The sequence below is a fragment of the Entelurus aequoreus genome, linkage group LG15, assembly GCF_033978785.1.
Source record: "Entelurus aequoreus isolate RoL-2023_Sb linkage group LG15, RoL_Eaeq_v1.1, whole genome shotgun sequence".
NCBI classification, from domain to species: domain Eukaryota; kingdom Metazoa; phylum Chordata; class Actinopteri; order Syngnathiformes; family Syngnathidae; genus Entelurus; species Entelurus aequoreus.
Genome location: NC_084745.1, coordinates 35464869 through 35488663, shown reverse-complemented (window position 1 = coordinate 35488663; position 23795 = coordinate 35464869). Strand labels below are relative to the sequence as shown.

At 40.1% G+C, this 23795-nt stretch overlaps 2 protein-coding genes and 1 long non-coding RNA gene across 5 annotated transcripts; 1 reads left to right on the top strand and 2 right to left on the bottom strand.

Annotated features, from left to right (window-relative positions):
• The first annotated feature begins 1544 nt into the window (after positions 1-1544).
• mcmdc2 (minichromosome maintenance domain containing 2) lies at positions 1545-23711 on the top strand. Of its 3 annotated transcripts, none has more exons than XM_062021286.1 (15): positions 1545-2081; positions 3638-3771; positions 3837-3896; positions 3958-4153; positions 8519-8641; positions 8708-8809; positions 12738-12866; positions 12945-13179; positions 17125-17330; positions 17395-17552; positions 17620-17796; positions 17856-17995; positions 18253-18362; positions 18512-18712; positions 22779-23711. In XM_062021286.1, the coding sequence occupies exons 1-14, from the start codon at positions 1985-1987 to the stop codon at positions 18676-18678; spliced, it is 2034 nt and encodes a 677-aa protein (XP_061877270.1). In that variant the 5' UTR covers positions 1545-1984; the 3' UTR covers positions 18679-18712; positions 22779-23711. The 3 variants fall into 3 exon arrangements, with proteins under 3 accessions (XP_061877270.1, XP_061877271.1, XP_061877272.1); XM_062021287.1 differs by having other exon boundaries at positions 17395-17537; positions 22779-23710; XM_062021288.1 differs by lacking the exons at positions 3638-3771; positions 3837-3896 and having other exon boundaries at positions 1998-2081; positions 22779-23709.
• LOC133630052 (uncharacterized) lies at positions 18742-21340 on the bottom strand. The gene is made up of 7 exons (XR_009821185.1): positions 21182-21340; positions 20405-20455; positions 20181-20290; positions 19824-19869; positions 19583-19635; positions 18892-19102; positions 18742-18814 (listed from the first exon to the last, which is right to left on the bottom strand). It is a non-coding gene; the product is annotated as an uncharacterized LOC133630052 (long non-coding RNA).
• On the bottom strand, positions 21970-23651 carry LOC133630051 (transcription factor 24-like). Its single transcript, XM_062021292.1, has 3 exons — positions 23258-23651; positions 22686-23108; positions 21970-22603 (listed from the first exon to the last, which is right to left on the bottom strand). Exons 2-3 carry the CDS (start codon positions 23097-23099, stop codon positions 22496-22498), a joined length of 522 nt encoding a protein of 173 aa, XP_061877276.1. The 5' UTR covers positions 23100-23108; positions 23258-23651; the 3' UTR covers positions 21970-22495.
• Positions 23712-23795: the final 84 nt, after the last annotated feature.

Genomic DNA, 23795 nt, shown 5'->3' with positions numbered 1-23795 from the left:
GGGCGACTTCTTGCCAAGTCTAGTGACTTTTTCTAAGCGACCCTGAAAGGGATAAGCGGTAGAAAATGGATGGAACTAGCGACAAATCTGGTGACTTTTGGATGTTTCGGGGAGACATGAAAGCGCGTATCATTCTGCGTGTAATGCCTTTAACGAATGTCCGGTGCTGCCGTGAACCTCTCCTCACAGGTGGTCAAGTTGACGGGGGGCTCATGCAGCAGTTCCAACTGCAGTCCGGGCAGAGAGGAAAGCTGCCGCAGAGGTAGTAAGACATCACTGTCACGCTAAAAATGAAATGACTCTGTTATGAGCGAGTCAATAGATTTGTTTCGATCGTGAATATCACAACCCTTGATTCATTAGATTAGGGGTCGGGAACCTTTTTGGCTGAGAGAGCCATGAAAGCCAAATATTTTAAAATGTATTTCTGTGAGAGCCATATAATATTTTTTAACACTGAATACAACTAGATGCGCGCATTTTTAAGTAAGACCAACATTTTTAGAGTATAATAAGTCTCTTATTCTTTTTAATAACATTGTTATTCTGAAGCTAACCAATAATAAATAAAATACTTCTCACCATTAATGCGACTTCTTGAACAGGTGCGGTAGAAAACGGATGGATGGATTAAAATGCATGAGAATGTTTTATATTTTGAACGTTATTTTTAACACTGATTACCAGCTGAATTATTCATTACTTATCGTGTTAAGCAATGTCAGCTAAGATTTATCTGAGAGCCAGATGCAGTCATCAAAAGAGCCACATCTGGCTCTAGAGCCATAGGTTCCCTACCCCTGCATTAGATCAAATTTGACCCAAGGACCCTTAGTTATGTTTAGAGAGTTCCGGTCGGACGGTTTTCGCCTGACACATTTCCGGTTTGTTAACTCGAAAGACACGGGTGTGTGTTTTTAATGCTCTGTCACGCCAATTTTCTTCCCATCACAAAAACCTTCCTAACCCCCATTTACTTCCGGGGTCATTTCAGCTTACGTCAGTTCCTCTTACGTCATTGACAGCGATCGATAGCACTTCGTTTGACTCTTTTTTTATAATACAGCGTTAACAAAACGTCTGAATTAGCAACAATAATGTTGATTTAAAGTACAGACATTTAACATTATATATTAATTAATATTACTGAAATGTTTCAACAATAATGTTGATTTAAAGTACATACATTTAACAGTATTATATATTAATTAATATTAGTGAAATGGTTTCAAAAATAATGTTGATTTAAAGTAGTACAGACATTTAACAGTATTATATATTAATTAATATTTTTTGCACGTTACCACGAAGACAGAAGTTCGCAGCAGCGGCCCTAACGCTCCGCTTGAAATGTTGCGAAGCCTGCTGGTGTTTGACATAAGTCCCCTGGGACAGATAAAGACGAATATCATCCAGTGACACCACCATTTTCAGGAGATTTGGATTTATCGATCGCTGGCAATGACGTAAGAGGAAATGACGTAAGTAAGAGGAACTGACGTAAGCGAAAATGACCCCGGAAGTAAATGGGTGTTAGGAAGGTTTTTGTGATGGGAAGAAAATTGGCGTGACAGCTGCGTTGTTGCGAACTGAAGTCTGAACGTCACTAAAACAGTTAGCACCATCTTTTGACCCTCCGCCTTTGACTCCCGTCCTTAAACGCTACACTATAACATTTAACAATAGAAAACATACAACTAAACTTAAGAGTAACAATTGTAATCATAATTGGAATTGTTTTCAAACTCACTTTTTATGTCTCCCACGACAGCGTCCGTTTTAACCAATTATGCAAATGAAGCTTTTATGTCATCTAGCTTTTTTTCTAGCAACTTTTTATGACAGCCAATGCTACTTTCTTGACTGAGCAGTTTGCAACGATGCAATGTAGTGATGTCACTTCCTGTCTCGTGTGCCTGGTTGCTGTGGCAACGAACGCTTCCTCGCGCTCAAAATAGAAGCGCGCTTGTATTGACGTAAAACAATGGCGGACATGTTCTCGTTAAAACGGTCGGTTTTGATTTATTTGGACAAAAGTGGCGGCCTTCAGAAACTAACAGAAGACTGCAAATCGTTCAACGGTAAGTTATAGCTACTTTTCGGGTGAGGACGTATTGGCTAACTTGACTTTCTATAGCAGGGGTCCCCGAACTTTTTGACTTGGGGGCCGCGTTGGGTTACAACAATTTGGCCGGGGGTCGGGCTGTATATATATATATATATATATATATATATATATATATATATATATATATATATATATATATATATATATATATATATATATATATATATATATATATATACACGTTATTGCCAAAAGTATTTGGCCACCCATCCAAATGATGAGAATCAGGTGTCCTAATCAACTTGGCCCGGTGTATAAAATCAAGCACTTAGGCATGGAGACTGTTTCTACAAACATGTGTGAAAGAATGGGCCGCTCTCAGTGATTTCCAGCGTGGAACTGTCATAGGATGCCACCTGTGCAACAAATCCAGTCCTGAAATTTCCTCACTCCTAAATATTCCAAAGTCAACTTTTTTATAAGAAAAGTGAAGTGTTGGGAACAACAGCAAGTCAGCCACCAAGTGGTAGGCCACGTAAACTGACAGAGAGGGGTCAGCGGATGCTGAAGCGCATAGTGCAAATAGTTTCTGCACAGTCAGTTGCTACAGAGCTCCAAACTTCATGTGACCTTCCAATTAGCCCATGTACAGTACGCAGAGAGCTTCATGGAATGGGTTTCCATGGCCGAGCAGCTGCATCTAAGCCATACATCACCAAGTCCAATGCAAAGCGTGGGATGCAGTGGTGTAAAGCACGTCGCCACTGGACTCTAGAGCAGTGGAGACGCCTTCTCTGGACTGATGAATCACACTTTTCCATCTGGCAATCTGATGGACGAGTCTGGGTTTGGAGGTTGCCAGGAGAACGCTACATTTCGAACTGCATTGTGCTGATTGTGAAATTTGGTGGAGGAGGAATTATGATGTGGGGTTGGTTTTTCAGGAATTGGGCTTGGCCCCTTAGTTCCAGTGAAATTAACTTTGAATGCTCCAGGATACCAAAACATTTTGGAAAATTCCATGGAATGGCACTTCAATTTCATATGTGAGTAAAGGCAGGTGGCCAAATACTTTTGGCAATAAAGTGTATATATATATATATGTATCAATCAATCAATGTTTATTTATATAGCCCTAAATCACAAGTGTCTCAAAGGGCTGTACAAGCCACAACGACATCCTCGGTACAGAGTACATATATATATATATATATATTCCTCGCGCACTAATTGACTGAAAGAGCGCGCACTTGCTGCGTGCTCGCCGGACACTGCGGCGCAAGCGCAATGATGTCATGTGTTTGATGGAAAAATGCATTTTTAGACAAATGCTGATATGCCTGAGCGGCTAGGAGACACAGAGCGTAACAAGCGGTTGAAAATGTATTAGAAAGGACAGATTAAAAAAACAACAAAAAAAAACTTTTTTTTTTTTTAACTTGGGAATTCCTGCGGGCCGGAATTTGGACACTGGCGGGCCGCAACCGGCCCGCGGGCCGTAGTTTGGGTACCCCTGTTCTATAGTATGTTTGGTGCCAAATCTAATATCTTACTTACACATTTTCATAGACCCCCAACAAAACGCAATGGTGATTTTCCGGTTCTGTGTCGGCGTTAATCCCACTGACGTCATAGAGGTGGACCCGGAACTGGGTGACCGTATATTACACCACCCACTGCAAGCAACAGCTTTGTTTCAATCTGTAAGAGATCAGTTTGCATGAATCTCTACTCATGACAACCTAACCTTATAATACACTCTTTTTAGGTGTGCTTCTTGGCCATTAAAACACTTTCACTTATTGACAGTGTACATACAGAGTGTCAGGTATGCAAGAACCTAACATTTCACCCTCGACCTCAAAAGCTAACTTGATTGGTCCCTTAAGGTGAATGTCATTTTGAAGTTGACACACCTGCCTCCATTTCCTGACTACAAGCTGGACCTTGCTGCGTTCCCGCGTACACACTGCTGCATGAGGCCTGTGCTCATGGAAGGTCTGGCCATTGCAGTCACAAGGGTCACGAAATACACACGGGGTGCCAGGTTCCTTTGCAGCAACGACGACTGTCACTTTTATTCAGGTAAGGATCGGAATTCATCCTCATGTCTTGTTTGACCATGTACAGTACAACCTTAATTTACAAGCTTATCTTCAATTGGTTCTCTGATTGGGCTCTTGACTCAAAACAATTGTATCTCAATTGTCAAATCAAAATCCTCTTAACATGAGTTAAAATCCATCCATCCCTTTTCTACCGCTTATTCCCTTCGGGGTCACGGGGGGCGCTGGAGCCTATCTCAGCTACAATCGGGCGAAAGGCGGGGTACACCCTGGACAAGTTGCCACCTCATCGCAGGGCCAACACAGATAGACAGACAACATTCACGCTCACATTAAAACACTAGGGCCAATTTAGTGTTGCCAATCAACCTATCCCCAGGTGCATGTCTTTGGAGGTGGGAGGAAGCCGTAGTACCCGGAGGGAACCCACACAGTCACGGGGAGAACATGCAAACTCCGCACAGAAAGATCCCGAGCCCGGGATTGAACTCACGACTACTCAGGACCTTCGTATTGTGAGGCAGATGCACTAACCCCTCTCCACCGTGCTGCCCTGAGTTAAAATCACTAACTGGAATTTGGCCCCCCAATACATCACAATTTTAACCTGTAACATGACTTAAAAATAAGAACAAACGTTTAGATAAGAAATATTGTTTGAAAAACAATATGATGAAAGATGTTCCAAACAGGTTTTTATGCTGCCTATTCAGATTAGTGATGTGTGTAACAATACTGAAATATCAATACTGCCGATACCAGATCTTTATGCTCTAATATTAGAGGTGTAACGGTACACAAAAATTTAGGTTCGGTACGTACCTCTGTTAAGAGGTCACGGTACGGTTCATTTTCGGTACAGAAAGAAAACAACAAAATATAAATGTTTTGGTTATTTATTTACCAAATTTGTAAACAATGCCTTTCTCCTTTTAACATTGGGAACACTATAATAATTATGCCCACGTTAATCAACATTAAACTGCCTCAAGTTGTTGCTCAGATTAAATAAAATGACAAAACGTTTCTTCTACATATAAAAAGTGCAACATTAAACAGTTTCAAGTCAACTCATCACGCTTAATTTATTACAACATTTGGGAAGCCTGTAGTTGATTTGTATTATGTAAATGTTATATTTTTATCAACATGTGATAGCAGGGACCCTGCCATTCAAAACTAGGCTGCTGCATTACTAATAACTATAGCTGAAAAAATGGTACAATATCAATAGGAGAGACTATTCATCCCTGAACACCATGGAGTTCATGTAGGCTTTATGATGCAGTTACATTATTATATCAAATATCATAGACAGAAACTCTTCATTTAACATAATGTCCTTTTTTGCTGCTTCAACACAGCTCAATCAACTCAGAAAAAGGTAAAGTGAAATAACAGACAGACAGGGCTTCGCTGTCCGTAACACACACACACACACACCGCAAAATGAGCTAACGTTACGCTAAAAGCGAATTAGCCTTCACCTCAATGCTAGGACTGCGAGCGAGCTGACCTGCCTTTTATATTTCTAGAAGGTCAACGGGCTCATAGTGATGTTACTAGTAGTTGACTGGGAGGTGTTTATTATCATATGTATATGTCAGCGAGAGTCCGCTGCCTGTTTACCTGCTAAACGCTAAGCACTGATGACATGCGCTCTGAATACACACTGCTGATTGGCTGTTACTGCTCTGTTTGTAACCAATCAGATGGTTGTGTGGGTGGGACAATGCTGGGTGCTGTGTAGAGAACTGACAGAGGCAGAAGGAAGCGGAGGCGGCTACTTAATATGTTCGTGTGGAAACTCGTTCGGTACACCTCCGAACCGAACCGAAACCCCGTACCGAAACGGTTCAATACAAATACACGTACCGTTACACCCCTATCTAATATCGATTCTCAAATCAAAATATCAATGCTTTGGGTATGTTGGTTATTTGAGATTATGTACTGTATATCATTAACCGAAAGACCATGTAAAGTAACTAAATCATTGAGACCTTGTCTAAATGAAATGCGGTTGGTGGGAACTATTTTATTTTCTGCCTTGGTAAGTACATAAGAAAAGTGCAACAGCACACTTTGCTATGCTATGTCATTCAAGCTGTCATTTGTTTAGCAAAATATTTGGAGGAGAAAAGGTGAGGCCTTTAATCCCAGGAACACCATGACTACCGTCAAACATGGTGGTGGTAGTATTATGCTCTGGGCCTGTTTTGCTGCCAATAGAACTGGTGCTCTACAGAGAGTAAATGGGACAATGAAAAAAGAGGATTACCTCCAAATTCTTCAGGACAACCTAAAATTATCAGCCCGGAGTTTGGGTCTTGGGCGCAGTTGGGTGTTCTAACAGGACAATGACCCCAAACACAAGTCAAAAGTAGTAAAGGGAATGGCTTAATCAGGCTAGAATTAAGGTTTTAGAATGGCCTTCCCACAGTCCTGACTTAAACCCCATTAAGAACATGTGGACAATGCTAAAGAAACAAGTCCATGTCAGAAAACCATCAAATTTAGCTGAAGTGCACCAATTTTGTCAAAAGGAGTGGTCAAAAATTCAAGCAGAAGCTTGCCAGAAGCTTGTGGATGGCTACCCAAAGTGCCTTATTGCAGTGAAACTTGCCAAGGGACATGTAACCAAATATTAACATTGCTGTATGTATACTTTTAACCCAGCAGATTTGGTCACATTTTCAGTAGACCCATAATAAATTCATAAAAGAACCAAACTTCATGAATGTTTTTTGTGACCAACAAGTATGTGCTCCAATCACTATATCACAAAAAAATTAGAGTTATAGAAATTAATGGAAACTCAAGACAGCCATGACATTATGTTCTTTACAAGTCTATGTAAACTTTTGACCACGACTGTATATATAACTCCGCCATGCTTCCATGTTTTGTTTTAAGACGTATGCAGATCCCAAAACCACAAAAATAGGTATGGTCTTGCATAATAGGTCCCCTTTAAAGGTTTTGGGTTTTGCCCTGTGTTCAGGGACTTAAACCCTGATTTTGTAAATATTAACAAAAACAACAAAAAATTAATTTGAGAAAATTTTAATATCCATTTAATCACTCAAGTATCGATCATATACTGATACTGCCCTTGGTGTCATGTCCTCTCTCTGTGTAACATGTTTAGCCCCGTCTCCCAGTAATAATGCTACTTGATAATCATACTTAAGATACTAAGTAATGCGATTTATTTTCCGTAATAGAAGTGATGATTACTAACTTGGAGGAATGGCAACACACAATTAGCTGCTAGCCCCCTCTGTCAGCTAGGAAGTGGTATTGTGATCGCCATTTAAAGGCATTACTCAGCAATGGCAATCACATACTTTTTCACAAAAATCGTCCGATACTGACCGGTGGCCGATCGATTGGCACAACCCTGGCATTTACACTAGAGAGTGGAATTATTTATCTCCTTCCAGCTGCTTCACAATCAAACACAACATCAGCAGCGTCTCCATAGTTACATGGATAAATGTCTGCCATTCAGATGGTTTTAACATTCTTCGCTGGCGTTATCGACTCACACACTACTTCAGTATGGTGCATGCTATGCTGGAACTGCTTTACCAAGTTGTCTGCACGTTTTTTCATGTTTTTGATTATTTATTTTTTATTTCAATAAACATTATTCGCTCCTGCACTGTCCTTCACACTCACTTTCTTCCTTACCATGGATGGAAAAACAAAGTTATGTCGGACCTCTCGCTATAAGCTAATGCTAGCGAGTAAGACCAGATGTTTTGGTCGGATCTTACGGGTTCACTGTGGCATTTGTTACACCAACTAATGGCAGAGATGCTTGTAACAAATAAATTGCACAACAATAAGCTCTTAAGTTGGGGCCCCTGTACATGTATTTATGCACTCATAAATAAATGCCTGTGTGTATTCAACATATTAAAGGCAAAAGCAATTATTCAATGCTCTTGAAAAATGTCAGAATTAAAAGTATCTGTATTGGTATGGACGATACTGACCCTGTTTTTACTTGGTATCGGATCAATACCAGAATTTGGCGTATTGTCTCCCTTTATAGTCATTAGACACATGATAATTAATGACATATAGACAGTTAGTTAGGTACCCCTGCAAAGACGTTTTGCTATAAGTCAACCATTTTTTTTCAACCAATCTTGCTTAATCTTTATCGGTGCCCTCTTTACCCGATGGCTAAACACCCTGAAATTGTAATTACACTTGGTAATAAATCATTGTAATAACAGCACCATCAACACAGTAAGGGTACATGTTTTGCCAAATTGTCCCTCCGTGTCCTCATTTTTTCACATGCCTATACCCTCACCCTCAGATTAGTACAGAACAGCTGAATACATTTGCACTTTGCTTTGCTTTTTAGGGTTCCACCACATCCGGGTTCATGCACCTGGAGCCACAGAGTCAGCAACCGTGAGAAACGACTTCAGCTGCACGACTTGCAGCTCGCCTCTCAAAGAGGACATCCAGTTCAGAGTTTTGGGAGGTGAGACAGAAGGACACATGTTGTTGTTGTTGTCTAAATCGCATTGTTGTGCGTCTTTGGAGACAGACAAGCAGCTGGTGGAGTTGATCCATGTCGACGCTCTGAAGGTTCTCAGTGCGCATCAACAAAGCCCGCTCAGATACCAGTCAGTCACACTGTTTCTTAGAGGTGAGTTAATAGTGAATAGTCCTTATTGTGCTGTTATTAAACCCCATAGGTTGGATTGACTTGACATTTCTCAGAAAAAAGTAAAAAAAACATCAAGCAACAAATATTTGCAAGGGCACCTAATTGCCCCATATACAGTATCTCTGATATAAGCACCGATACAAGCAGTCCTGCACTGCGTTTACCGGTGCAAAGCTGGACAGCCAGTTAACATCTAAATGTCTTCCAAAAAGCAGACGTTTGAGCTTTCCTTGTATTTTAGTGAAGTCATTTACAAAAGGTAAACATGGTGGGCTATAGTCTACGAGAAGCTAGCAGCTACACCACAGCTAAGCACACAATAGCACACAAGCTGTCTTTAATAAAACAATATTGCCGTGTAAAAAAACAAAATGTCAATATAAATAAGTATCAAATAATTATAGATGCATAATACTTACGCATACAATTCTTCAAGGCACAAGCTAGTAGAAAGTATCTAGTAACATGCGCTTGATTTAATGAATTACTGTGACCATTAGGTGTAACCAAACAGAAATGTATGCTTCAAAATTATAAATCTGTAATTTTGCTTCATCAACCTTTTTTTTTTTTTAACATGCCACACTACGAAATAATAAAATTATGTATGGTGAAACCTCGATTTACGAACTTAATTGGTTCTTGAACAGGGTTTGTATATGGAAACGGTTGTAGAGTGAAGCACATTTTTCTATAAGAAACAACGTAAATGTGAATAACGGGTTCCAGCCTCGGCAAAAGTCCATATTTTAGTGATGGTTTGTACACTTTGAACACAATCTAAAGTGATATACAGTACTGTATAGCAATCAAACATAGAGGTGTGATGGATCAAGTGTCTTAACAAGCCAAAACAACAACGATAAGATGCACTGTCCTTTATGCGAGGATCTGCCTACACGCACGCACACACAGCAGTCCCTTTGGTGCCCTCAGAAACCATCAGAAATCCAAAAATCACTAACTTTAACAACCATACTACTACAATAATAAACACTTAATAAGTAAAATAAATGTTTACATTGTCATTGGCAAATGAGCAGCTGACGGGAGGAGAGAACAGAGGGGGAAAGGGAGGGGAGTTGGAGGAAGGGCCGTGTGTGTGTTCTTGGAAGTGATACTTCTGAATGAGAGGTAGTATCTTCTCCTACGCTGTGATATAAGTTGGCTTTGGCATCTTTTTCCAGAAAATCTTCAAAAATTGGTCTCCTCAGTTCCCAAACGTTTACTGAGTGTTGTTAAAAGGAAAAGCCATGTAACACAGTGGTAAAAATGCCCCTGTGCCACATTTTTAGCAATGTGTTGCTGCCATTACATTCCAAATTAATGATTATTTGCAAAAAAAAATGTTGTTTCTCAGTTCGAATATATTGGCTTTGCAGTGCATTCAATTGAATATAAGTTGAAAAGGATTTGCAAATCATTGTATTCTGTTTTTATTTATGATTACACCTACTCAGTGGCCTAGTGGTTAGAGTGTCCGCCCTGAGATGGGTAGGTTGTGAGTTCAATCCCCGGCCGAGTCATACCAAAGACTATAAAAATGGGCCCCATTACCTCCCTGCTTGGCACTCAGCATCAAGGGTTGGATTTGGGGGTTAAATCACCAAAATGATTCCCGGGCGCGGCACCGCTGCTGCCCACTGCTCACCTCACCTCCCAGGGGGTGATCAAGGGGATGGGTCAAATGCAGAGGACACATTTCACCACACCTAGTGTGTGTGTGTGACAATCATTGGTACTTTAACTTTAACGCAACGTGCCAACTTCACTGGTTTTGAGTTTTGTAGAACTGGCACCCAGTGTTATTAAAAACATATTGGAGTTTGCATGTTCTCCCCATGACTGCGTGGGTTTTCTCCGGGTACTCCGGCTTCCTCCCACCTCCAAAAACATGCACCTGGGGATAGGTAGATTGGCCCTAGTGTGTGAATGTGAGTGTGAATGTTGTCTGTCTATCTGTGTTGGCCCTGCGATGAGGTGGCGACTTGTCCAGGGTGTAACCCGCCTTCCGCCCGAATGTAGCTGAGATAGGCTCCAGCATCCCCCGCGACCCCGAAAGGGACAAGCGGTAGAAAATGGATGGATGGATGATTTTGAATCGAGAGTGGTTTTGAATCGACTATCGATTCTGAATTGAATCGTAATCCCGAAGAATCGAATCGAATCATGTGGTGACCAAAGATTCACAGGCTTAAAAATAATAAGTCTAGATATACTGTAGTTCTAAACATACTCCAGCTGAGAACCTTACAATAAAACATGCTTTTATTTCGTGAAAGTAGAATTTTGTGGCCATATTTGACACTCTGCTGCTACATTCCTGCAGTGTTTCAAGACCAGCAGGCACATTGACATGCACCTGACTATGCAATAATCGTTAAAAAAAAAATACACAGAACGACCAAAAAAATATCTTCTTACCCTCATTTTGCCAAAATCTTCATTAGCTTTGGAACAAAAATCACAGAGAAATTGTGACTTTAGTGTGAAGTATGTCAACTGTGGTGGCTGCCTCCAATGTATTTGTAATCACTGTATGTGTCACTCATTATGTAATATTCAACTGATCTTTCTTTTCGTTACATGCTATGTGAATAAGTGTACTTTTGTAGTTATTTCCCCATATTTCTGCACAATAACTCACTAACACTGGCAAACAGTATGGAGTGATTTTTTTGTCTCGAACATATTTCGATTCATTCATTATTGACATATTTCTTGCCACTTTATGTTGTATATTTTCAGTTAATTTTCTCATCTATTACACCCAAAATGTGGTTTCTTTTACTCTCTCAATGTCTGTGTATTTCTATTTGTGTTTGACTTTCTATTCTACTGTTACCGTATTGCATTATTTTAGGTTTACTGAGATTCAAAGATAGTCTTTTCAAACCATCTCTTTAATTTGTTAATTTCTTCTGTTAATATTTGTATTAGCTTCTGTGTTCTCTCCCGAACAAAACACAGATGTTGTGTCGTGTGTTTATCTGGCACAAGGCGATGTAGTCTGTGGCTCTCCAGTGTTGTTTGCAGGCCTTCACATCCCATACTTGTCTTCTTTCCCGGTTGTGGGGAAAGCGATGTAAAAGCTTTCCACAATTCTCACAGGTGGAGCAGCCCCATGCTACACAACAGGGCATTTTTACACGGCGAAAAAGTAACAAGGAAGCGCCGCAAGTGTCATTTAGTGTCATTTTAGTCCCTCAATCTACACTCAGTCTGTAACTTTTTGTGCCTTTTCCAGAGCACTAAAAGAACAAGGCTGCACTGTACTGTGATTTAATATTCTACGGCAGTAAATTAAATCGGTGCAATGACGTAGTGCTATAAATTAAGAAGCTAAACATTTACACGGCCGGTGTTTGTTTGTAAAATCACATTCTCATCTATTATGCTCATTCCCAAACGTGATTAATGCACTTTTAATGTTGTGTATTTACACACAGTCACATTTGTGGAGTGTGCTCATTAATATTGTCCAGCTTTCTAAATGAGGCTCACTTTGGAACGAAGAGGAAAGAGTTCAAATAAATAAAATGTTAGTGCAGGCAGCCGTGCACGTTGCCTTTCAGTGGGAAATTAGGTGATTCTGTCCCCTCTTTTCACATTGTCGGGCCGTTACCCCTGGAGTGTTTAACAAAACTCAACATTGGGATTAACATATTCTGTTGACCCAGTACTGCGCAGGAATTTAATACAGTGGGTTCCCGTTACTACACATATATGTTAATAAGTGCAAGGAACACTCATTAGGCGGCTGTGGGATTCACACAGAGGAATCTTTGTTTCCAAAAGGGCCTCTCTCTTGTTTGTCTTGGCCAAGGTTTGTAGGTGGCATGCTTGTTTCTTCTCGTCCAGGAACAACTCCTTCGGGCTTTGTTTCCCCCCACCATTTTTCTCGCAGATGAGCTGTGTAACACGATGAGAATTGGTCAACTCTACCGGGTGATCGGCATACCTGCGCATGTGCACCAGTGGCCCAATATTACCTGGAGCGTGGAGGTCAACAACGTTCAACCATGGGAGCCTCAGTGTAAGACAAGATTGTGTTGCTCAATAAGGTTCTCATTAATCATAACAATTTGACTTGAAGTAACTTATCTACTTCTAGATCCACATGACATCAATGCCAAATTCAAGCAGCTGCTGAAGGCCACAGGGGGATCTCCTTGGCGGTTCGCTGCCGTCATAGTACACTGCTTTGATTTGAATATGACTCCTCCGGGTCTTTATCACACGTTGAAGCTCAGCCTGTTGCTCAGCTTGGTGCAAACGAGAGGGGACGCCAAAAGCACTTCACACTTGAATCTTCTCGTCACTGCAGGCGACACCATAATAGTGGAAAGGTAGGATGGTTTGAATAAAGCTACTCTTTGCTCATATAGTGGCTACAGATGCTCAAATGCAGAGAGTATGTGGAGCTTTTCATTTGAGCATTTTCCAGAAATGAGTGTTTATTCAGGTGGATGACACCAGCAGGGATTAATCAGATCACGTCATCTAGTGGAATAGCATCGAACTGTTCTTATTGTCATTATTCGTTGCAGACATCGATAAATGAACAAGACACATTATCTGGAGTAAATAAACAACCATTTTCATATCATGTAAGTGAAATTGGGTAATTTTCCACGACAAACATGATTATCTCTAGTGTTAGAGGGGAGGTCACTATTTTCTCAAACTGTGGTACATGTACCACTAGTGGTACGCAGGCTCTATCTAGTAGTACATCAAAGAAGGCAAGGCATGTTTATATATAGTGTTCCATTTATACACAAGACAATTCAAAGTGATTCACAGAAAATTACAGGAACACAAAAATATAAAATATTCATCCCATTGAATTTTTGAACGTTGATGTTCCAGGTAATCTTATTTTCAGTGAATGTATAGGATAGGCAAATATAAGCCTTGGCTTCAGCCTATTGCTTTTTCTTTTCTTTTTGTGTGTAAAGGTGTATGATTGTTAAATATGAATAATCTGTACTGTTAAATTAATCACACAAAATGGTTGATTATATGATTCAAAATAATCATGATTATAATTAAAATCCGAAAATCAAATCCTCAAGAAACAAATCATAATTTCAATTCAAATCAATCAAATGCTGTAGATAAAATACTTTCAGTTGTCATATGCACAGTTAAATAAAAGTGTTTTCAGCCTGAATTTTAACATTGTTAATGTTGAGACCGGTCTCCCATATTCTGGAAGACCATTCCAGATTTTAGGAGTATAATAATGAAACGCAGTTTCACCATGTTTGGTCCTGACTCTAGGCACCAGCAGGAGACCACTCCCTGAGGTTCTCTGAGCTTGAGATGGTTCATATGGTTCTAACATGTCAGAGATGTACTTTGGCACAAGACCGTGAAGAGTCTTTTACACATGCAAAGCTGTTTTAAAGTCTATTCTCTGAGTAACAGGAATCTAGAACAGTGGCCTAAGAACTGGACCTATAAGGGCATATTTCCTGGTTCTAATCAGGACTCAAGCTGCAGCATTCTGGATGTACTGTATTGCAGCTGCTTTACAGCTCATTTAGAGAGCCCAGTGAGAAGGTCACTACACGAGTCTAATCTGCTGGAGACAAAGGCATGGATTAGTTTTTCTAAATCTGATTTAGATTGAAGTCCTCTGATTTTGGCAATGTTTTTTGAGGTGGTAAAAAAATGCTAATATTATTGATCAATGTGGCGAAATAATTATTGAAGTGTTGTAAACTGTTATCAAAGGTTTATCAGCCTTCAATGGAAGTCGTTAGAATCCGACTGTAGGCCGTAGTCGACGCCAAAATAAACAAGACGCAAACAGAACTGTCTTACGCCGTCATTTCTATCACTCAAGACGTTTGGGAACTGAATGTCCTCCACATTTACCGCTTATGTCCACCCTTTCTCAGCCTCCCAGCCAATCAACGTACAAAACACATGTAAAGTCAAAGTCAAAGTACCAATGATTGTCACACACACTGGGTGTGGTGAAATTTGTCTTCTGCATTTGACCAGCAGCTGCACGTACCAATGATGCCTTCAATGCCCTGGGAAACCAAAACATCTGTTGAATAATCTATGTGTGCAACATAACATTACATAGGACCCAGTTTGTTACAATATGAATAAAATAAAACATATTAGAAAACATGAAATATGATCCAAAACAATCCAAAAATATTCAACGTACTTGCTAAATAAAACCTGCCTTGTTTTTAATGAATACTTAGGCCTACTACGCTACTTCATTATAATTTTGGTCATTATGGTGGTACTTGGAGAACTAAGTGTTTTCTGAGGTGGTACTTGGTGAAAAACGTTTGAGAACCACTGATTTAAAGGAACTTGCTCAAAGTTAAAATTTTCGAACACCACCAAGTAGATTATGTTACCAATAGGGGTTTAACAGAACATATTTATTTTGAAGTGTCTTTATCAGGGGTCTTCAACCGGTGACTCGCTAGTTGATTTTGATTAGCTCACCAAAAGGTCAAAGAATATTTGCTTAAACTCTCAGTATTTGTATAACTGTTCAATTCAGCCTGTTTGCCTCTACTGTATTTCATAACAAATGACCACACAATAGCACAAAAACAATGACCGTACTGTTTGAGTGATGATATGCTTCATAATTAAAGTGCAATCCTTGCAAATCAAATTAACTTAAAATAATTTTTTTTTGTCAAAATAACTCTAATAGTAAATAAAAAATTAACTAGAAAGAAATGCATACTGGAATACAACATGCAGATGAAAAAGCATGTTGTTGATGGATTGTGTTAATGTTCTGGTAAAACAAGCGTATTCCCTTTGTTTGGGTTGTAATAAGCTGTGAATGTTGTCTGTCTATCTGTGTTGGCCCTGTGATGAGGGGGCGACTTGTCCAGGGTGTACCCCGCCTTCCGCCCGAATGCCGCTGAGATAGGCTCTAGCACCCCCCGCGACCCCAAAAGGGACAAGCGGTAGAAAATGGATGGATGGATGGAAGCTATGAAAATAAACGAAACAAAAATGAGTAGCTCTCAACAGTCATGTTGTTTTTATGATGGGAATATACATTCAATGATAGCTAACGTTAGTAGCTAAACAACAAACCTTCGCTGAAAACAAACAAACATACCTAAAGCTTGTGTGTGTTATGTGGGGCGCAGTTGACATGATAAAAGCTGAAGAGACAGGACATAATGCTTACAACACTTTCGTAAGTTAGCACCGCTTAAGTTGCAAACAGGCCCTTTAAGAAAATGGTGTACTTTTCATATCAAATAAATGTTCCACTCTTAAAAGGCCTTCAATTGTGCAAATATATATTTTTGGCCATTTTCCACATATATTAAGGAATGCAGTGCTTATTTATTCATGTGAATCAAACACCCGGGGGTTAATCAGGGCATGGCGTTTGTAAGTGTGGGCCACTATTTGAGGAAATGCAATTTTCCTAGCAGATAAATTCTCTCATACTTTCTATTTTTCCCCCCAATTTTCCATGGGTACTTAATGAGGAATACTCAATTTGTTTATTCAGACATGATGTCTATTACAGTGGAGGCTACTATTTGTGGAAATAGTTTACTTTTCCTTGCAAATAAATTCTCAATATTTTAATAAGGAATGCTGTGTTTATTTATTCAGACAGTGCATCAATTAGAGTGGAGGCCACTCTTTAAGAAGTAGTACTTTTCCTAGCAAATAAATTATCTATATCTTTCTTTTAAAACAAATAATTTTAAGGGACAAATGGTAGAAAATGGGTGGATGGTGTCTTATTATAGTGGAGGCCACTGTTAGAGAAAATATACTTTTCATAGCATATTGCCTTGTAAAAGACCTTCGGTTGTAAAACCGTGTTTTTGTTGTTGTTGCCATTTTACCATTAATAATGAGGGATGCTGTTTGTTTATTCAAAAATGGCATCTATTAGAGTGGAGGACACTATTTGAAAAAAAAAAAATGCAAATAAATTGTCTCAATCTTTATAAATGACCTTCATTTGTGCATTTGTGTGTTTTTTTTTTAGCCATTTTTCACCAATAGATAAAAAGTAATGCTTTTTATTCAGAAATGGTGTCAACTGGAGTGGAGGCCACGAGGAAATATAATTTTTCTAGCAAATAAATGGTCTCAACTTATTAAAATTGCCTTCATTTATGCAAACATGTTTTTTAATTCATTTTCGATCAATAACTGAGGAATACTGTGTTTATGTATTCAGATATGGCGTTTATTAGAATGGAGGCCACTATTTAAGGAAATGTTGTACTTACCCTGGATCGAAATTGTTCACTATGTGCCAGGTTAATGAGGTACAGCTTGAACTTGTCGTGCCGTGGGGTGAGGCATGAAGCCTCACGGGAGATGTTTGCATCCCTGTCCCACGACGAGCATGGAGCGGGCACTGCTAACATCTACGCCGGTTCTGCCTTACTTGCCAATGGTGGGATTTGCATGCTTGGAGATCTGAGCTCTTTTAGGAGGGACAAGCTGGATGCAATTGAGTCAGGTGGTGATTATTTAGCGGGCATTAAAATGACTTGTAGCAGTCTGTAATCTTCTCTATTTCTTAGTCCTGGACAGTCGCACAGTGTCCGTGTTCATCCCGGGGAAGAAGTATGGCAAGGATGCAGACCAGCACCTTACCTTCCCCATCTCGTGCAGCTTCTGGGCCTTCGCTGACTCCACACGAAACTCTCGAAGGACATACGATGCTGTACTGGGAGCAGTGGTATACGTTTCACCGTAATTTACTCATAAGCAGCCATCATTTCATCTAGAATCTTCTTCATGGACAGGAAATGGGTCCAGTACCACCTCAGCTGGCAGCTAGCTTTGGCCTCATCGTGAAGTGTCAGGATCCTGCAAAAGAGCATGCTGTACTCTCTTTGACAGTCCACACCCTCCAGCAGGCTGTGAAGCCTGGAAAACACCTCTACTCATCCCTTGACTTTTCTACCCAGGACTACAAGGAGGTTGGAAACATGCCACCTTAAAGTGAATCAGTCTTTACTTTGAATTGCTTGTCTTCTAGCTGGTGGCCTACGCACAAAGCCTGCAAGTGGATCTGAGTCCTGCAGCACAGAAGCTGATCCGCGGCTACTTCATGGCCACCTGCAGAGTCCGATCACAAATCCACAGCAATAAAATGTCTGCAGCCTTCCTCAAATTGCTGTAGGTGATGGAGAGGTTGTCTTCTCAGGCCGGGTAGAATCCTGCAAGAGTCCACTTGGGGGCGTGCAGTCGCCGTTAGTGAGCTGCAGAGATTATAGTCAACTAATTGTGACAAATGTTTGTTATTCTCCTGGCCGTTCAGCACACTTAAAGCCTTAGGTGCAGGGTTAACATGATTATGGTTTTAATGAATATTAGAATGGTAAAACTCAATATGGCTCTTCTGTAAGTGACCCTTTTCATGTTTGTTGTAATAGGATATCTTTAGCAGAGGCCCACTGCAAATTAAGCCTCAGAAGTGAAGTGCTGGAGGAAGACGCCGTGATTGCGGTGCTCCTTTGTGAAAACTCTGTCACTCTTAAGCACGGTACTTTTTACACAAGTTTAAGTACAGTACTTTTATCATCAAATCACTTTATCAATTATTCTAATGCCATCTTCTACAGCCTCCAAGCATAATTTTGAACATTTTACAGAACACAACTATAAAGTACTGTAAAAACTGTCTTCCTACAGAGGGGTCTTCTGCCCTTGTTATTCCACCCGATGCTGTGTTTCCCCCTGATCTGGGAGAGGATGGCTTGCTTAGGAGAGACAAAGCCCTGGATGAACTCCACCAGAACATCCTCCGCTTCATCTACACCTACGCACTAGGAGCAGATGAGTACATCACGGAGGAGTAGAAGGATAAGAACCTCTGTACAGTTGTTCCAACAAGTAAGCAACAGCCACAAAATGATTCTACTTAAAAGGGATAGATTTTGTAATTTTTTTATTCGTCTGGAAAGCAGTCCAAATAGCAGCTTTAAACAGGTCCAACTGTACCGTAACAGAAATCACGGAGGTCAGTTTCATGACAAAAACATTACATTCTTTTATAAACTAAATACACTTACTGCTTAAATGAGTGTTCCTTCAAAGTCAAAGGTGACCATCAGTTTGCATTAAACTGGTGTTTTGAGTTCAGCAGTCTGTTCTGATTGGTTAACAGCAAAAAGGTGAACTCATTACTACTTAGGACACTTGGCATTTCTAATTGGGAAACCGCGACGCCCTCTTTCCTCAACTATAATTATGATGAAGTGGACATTCTTGTCCGTCGGTCATCTGTCAAAGTAAAAATAGAAAAGAAAAAAAAGTAGTCAGTTTCACATTGTAATGCACGTCTAAATGTCTCCCATCTTGCAGCGAGTAATTCAGTAGTCACACTCTCACCACTTCATTGTCTGATGGGTAAACGGCGAAAAGGGTAAACTCATCATTACAACAAGTTTGTATGTTACGCTGTATTTCCTCAGTGGCCGGGGGGTGTTAAATTCAATGCAAGAAGTACCAAGCATACAAGACATTACGAAGGTCTATATTTGATTAAATGCATATGATTACAATGTGATGTGGTCTGCATATTAACTGACTGAGCCTTTAATTGATCCATTGTCTTCACTAAACTCTGAAATCAAATAACTGGCACGGTGCTAATTTACTGACGTTACAGTCACTTAGTGCCATTCTTTTTCTCTCCCACGTCGTCTATTAGAGCAAAGGCCACTATTTGAGGAAATATGTCATTTTGACCCACTTACTTACCAAAGACATGAAGTAATTGTTCACGTTTTCCATCAATTACTGCTGCCAAGCATCTGCAATCAAACAATAGAGCTTGTCACTTTCATGGCAGTTTGTTTATTGAACGACAATTATTGATCATCTTTTAGGAAGCGATTCAGGAGTCACAGCCTCACCACTCTATTGTCTGATGGGTAAACGGCGAAAAGGGTGAACTCATCATTAACACTTGAGAAAACATTTGTGGTTTGTATTTACTTACCAGATACAGGATGAAGCAGATGCTCATGTTGTGCCTGGTTGCTTATCTGTAGTCAAAATAAAATGAATGTATCACTTTCATATAAAAGATCATTATCAGGATAAGAGAAACTCAACATGGCTCCTATCTTGCAGCTAGTAGTTCAGTAGTCACAATCTCACCACTTTATTGTCTGATGGGTAAACGGCGAAAAGGGTAAACTCATCATTACTACTATTGCTGCAAAAGTTGAGCACCACTAATTTAAACCTTATGAAGTGACATTTTTTTATCCCTACAAATACTATGAAAAATATGTTCAACATATTCCTACAACGTTTGGAGGCTTTAGGGTTAAATGTACAGCAGGAAACTCACCTTGCAAAGAGTAAACCAAGGGAAGGTTGTCCCATCATGTGTTGTCACATCCTGGTGTAGTTGGATAATCCGGGCATTACATCAAACATTTAAAAGGACCTAATGTGCATCTGTTGGCTCAGTTAGACAAATTAATCACTGTGTTGTCTGATGGGTCAACGCCAAAAATTCCAAGTCATCACAATTCTAGCATACATTCCATCAGTTTGAATTTATCCTCTCACCTTAGCCGGTTTAATGCCCAGTTTTGAAGACAACATTTTTCACCAGTGCTTCTGTAATAGAAGAAAAAATATCAGTAAATGCACATTAGCTCACTGCACTATTAGTGACTGGAGGGGGTTATGGTTTAATGTATTTCTAACATGTAAACTGATACAATGTAATACATCATAATTACATATGTAAAGTTCTCTTTACAACATGTTTGCAAAGGAGCAGGCCCTATTGATTAGCAGCAGTGTAAGAATAAGATGTACTGACGTCATAGCCAATACTGATGACTGATCACCCTAAGTTCAAAGGGCATCGTGTGACGCAGCTTGGGAGCACGACTAACATCTCAAGGTCTGAGGCCGGGTTCAACAGCAGGTCACGACCTAGTGTCCTGTTCGGGGACCAAGGAGAGCCTCACTGAGGTGAAATAATGGGGAAAAAGGGGCACATCCTGGAGGCCAGACACTCTTCTGTTGACCTTGCCAATAAAACCACATAAGATCTGTACTATAAATATAGCGATTAAAAGGACTTCACCTGTCAGTAGAGATGATTAATAGCATTTCCTCTGGGATAACTATTAAATAGCGTTACGTAGTCCCAAGTGTTTTATAACGAGAACGCTGGGCGATTGATCAAATTGGTGTGCCTCTTTAGTTCTGATTCTTTCAGCTTTTTACCCACGTGGTCCTGCGTGTGCGCTGCTGCTAGCTTGAATGCTACAAGCCGTGTTAAATCACGTTGTAGCCTACAGCTGTGCTCACAAGCTAATTAGCGGCGCTTACCGTAACGAAACACGGGTCATCGAGACGACAAAACGCCGAAAAGTCATCGTTATGCCGCAATTGAAAATGGAGGAGCTCGGCACTCCGTCCTTCTCCTCTCGTCGTCGAGCCCGAAAGGAGTAACATCCGCGTCCGGTTCGTATTTATGTGCGCCTTCAGGCTGCGCAGTGTAGTTTCACAGCCTGGAAGCTAAATGCTAATGTTAGCATCTATTGCCTGCGTTGCTGCCTATGAACGTATACATGTATCGTAAACGTTTCCTTTGTATTTGTACTTACAATTTATGTTTGTTACACAGTACATACAAAGCAACAGTTTGGCAACACCTCTACAAAATAATATTTGAAAATTGTCTTAGTTTCAATTTAATTGATTTAATGAAACTGCCAAGAAAAAATACACGTTTTATTTACTCAACATTTAAACAAATGCAAACTCCAGTCCAAACAACAGACGATGCCCATTACAAACTACTAAATTTAACATTGTTGTTAAACACAATTGAATCCGATATAGTAATTTTAATTTTAAGATCGAACCAAAACCTTTGATTTACTGACGGCCTAAACACACCCAACAAATTCTTAATTTCAATAATTGGTCTCAAAAGTAAAATTGTGTCCCAAAGTGAGGAGAAATAAATGACATTAAAAAAAGTATGGATCTCTATAATTTTGCAGTGGTTAAAGTAATTTAACTGCCTTAAATTATTTAATACCGTTTAACCCAGGATCATTTTGTAGATTTGTTTTTGTAATTCATGGGTCATTTATCTGCCTTAGAAAATAAATTTGACTTTCAGTCAAATATGTCTTAAAATGAGAGGAAATAATGACAAACACTTTAGATTTCATTATTAAACTTCTTTACTTCTCTTAAATAGACTTAATAGAGTATGGTACAATTTAATTACATCATTTTAGACTCCATCGCTTTACCACAGATTTTTTTTTTCTATAACACTTTTTTGTACAGACATGCATGTAAAAAAAAAAAAAAAAAAGGAACATGAGACGGCGAGCCACCTATTGTTATCTCTGACAGACCACTTCACATGACAGATTCTAAGTCATTCACACATGCATGTTTAGTGCAAATGTTTTCTATTGAAAGTGCCTCACTTTTCAAGCATGACGAGCTCAGTATTGGCCCGTGGAATCACAAACTCTCATACAGGGACATGTATGGAGCTGCACAATTTGCAGGTCAAACAGAGTAAAAAAAACTTACATTTGAGGGTAAAAAAACCATCACAATAATATATTAAATTTACAAGGTATGTGTAGCATCACTCATGCAAAATGAATATATAGTTTACTGGGAGGTGGATGATGATGAAGGGCCTTGATTCTCTGATTGTGAGGAATTGTTCAGGAACTGACCACTTGCTCCAACATACAACCTGGACCTCATTGGCCATTTCTGTTAGGACATTGACACAGTTAATCACGTGATCATACAAGACATGCATATTAGTAATAATGTAGAGATGAGTGTGACCGACCTTGACCGGGTGCAGGTAGCCTTCACCTTTGAGTGAACGTAACGCCTCTGTTTGCTTTGTGCTGTCCCCCTCCTCGGTGCCTTCCTCCTGCAGAGTTCGAGTCAAATGTGCAATGTAGGTGGTGGCCAGTATCAACACGTCCAGTTTGGACAGCTTGGTGTCCGGCGGCACCGACGGCAACGTTCTCTGCAGCTCCAGGAAGGCGGTGCGCAGGGTTTGAACGCGGCTCCTCTCCCGCGCCGCATTGGCAGCCGCAGGCCGACCTCGTCCGGCCCCGAGACCGCCGGCATGGAGAACCCCGGCGGCGGCCCGGCGAGAGTCCGGGCTGGAACTCGGGCTGGAGCCGGGGCTGTCATCCACCACCGTCACCGAGCAATTGCCGCTGTCCATCTGGTGCGTCTGTCTCCCAACCATCTTACAGACCTGATAAGTTCATTTTCATTACTAACATTTTCTGCGGTTTAGGGTTGTTAGAATATTATTGAATTATAGCTAGGTGTTGCGCTTAAAATCGAATTTGACAAATAAACTAGAATAAACTTTGCCATGTTAAAAACAGTGGTGAGACTTACCTCTATTTCTGCAAGTAAGCTTCATGAATCCATTTATGTATGCCTCCAAAAAGTGAGGATCTCTCTTCCAAGGAGGTAAAATCAAGATTCAAGTTCACCTTTTAATTAATGACCTTCCAATGTAAGTATGACTACTTTCCGAGGAGGGCTTAGTTGCGTTTCCAATCCAAAAGCAGCCTCCTTTTCCCCACCTAAACTCTCATACTTTTTCACCCACTCTAATTGGCTGCAACCCTTCTTTTCACTGGCCTATCAGGAAGTGGCGACTTCTTTATGCAGTCACAACTGCTGAGGATGAAAGGCTTGTCCATCAAAGCACTTCTTGCAATAGACCGTGAAGACAAACTGATGAGCACGATATGCTTATTATCCCTACACCATTCTTGGACGCATTGCCTTAAAAAAAAGTGCTGTGCTGCAATCAACAGATGAAATTATTTTTAGGCTCCTTAATTAATCATTCAAGGCTCCAAAACTGAGATGGCTGCAAATTAATGAGAAAGAATAATTCATGTTCTAAATAAACATTGCTTTTGTA

What these genes read in the sequence shown, in the direction of transcription:
- mcmdc2 (XM_062021286.1), top strand. Translation starts at nt 1,985, where the DNA reads ATGGCGGACATGTTCTCGTTAAAACGGTCGGTTTTGATTTATTTGGAC. An exon ending in ATGCTGTACTGGGAGCAGTG is followed by an intron (nt 17,553 to 17,619) that starts GTATACGTTTCA and finishes CTTCATGGACAG; the next exon opens with GAAATGGGTCCAGTACCACC. An exon ending in CTCTGTCACTCTTAAGCACG is followed by an intron (nt 18,363 to 18,511) that starts GTACTTTTTACA and finishes GTCTTCCTACAG; the next exon opens with AGGGGTCTTCTGCCCTTGTT.
- LOC133630051 (XM_062021292.1), bottom strand. Translation starts at nt 23,099, where the DNA reads ATGGTTGGGAGACAGACGCACCAGATGGACAGCGGCAATTGCTCGGTG. An exon ending in GCTACCTGCACCCGGTCAAG is followed by an intron (nt 22,604 to 22,685) that starts GTCGGTCACACT and finishes ATGTCCTAACAG; the next exon opens with AAATGGCCAATGAGGTCCAG.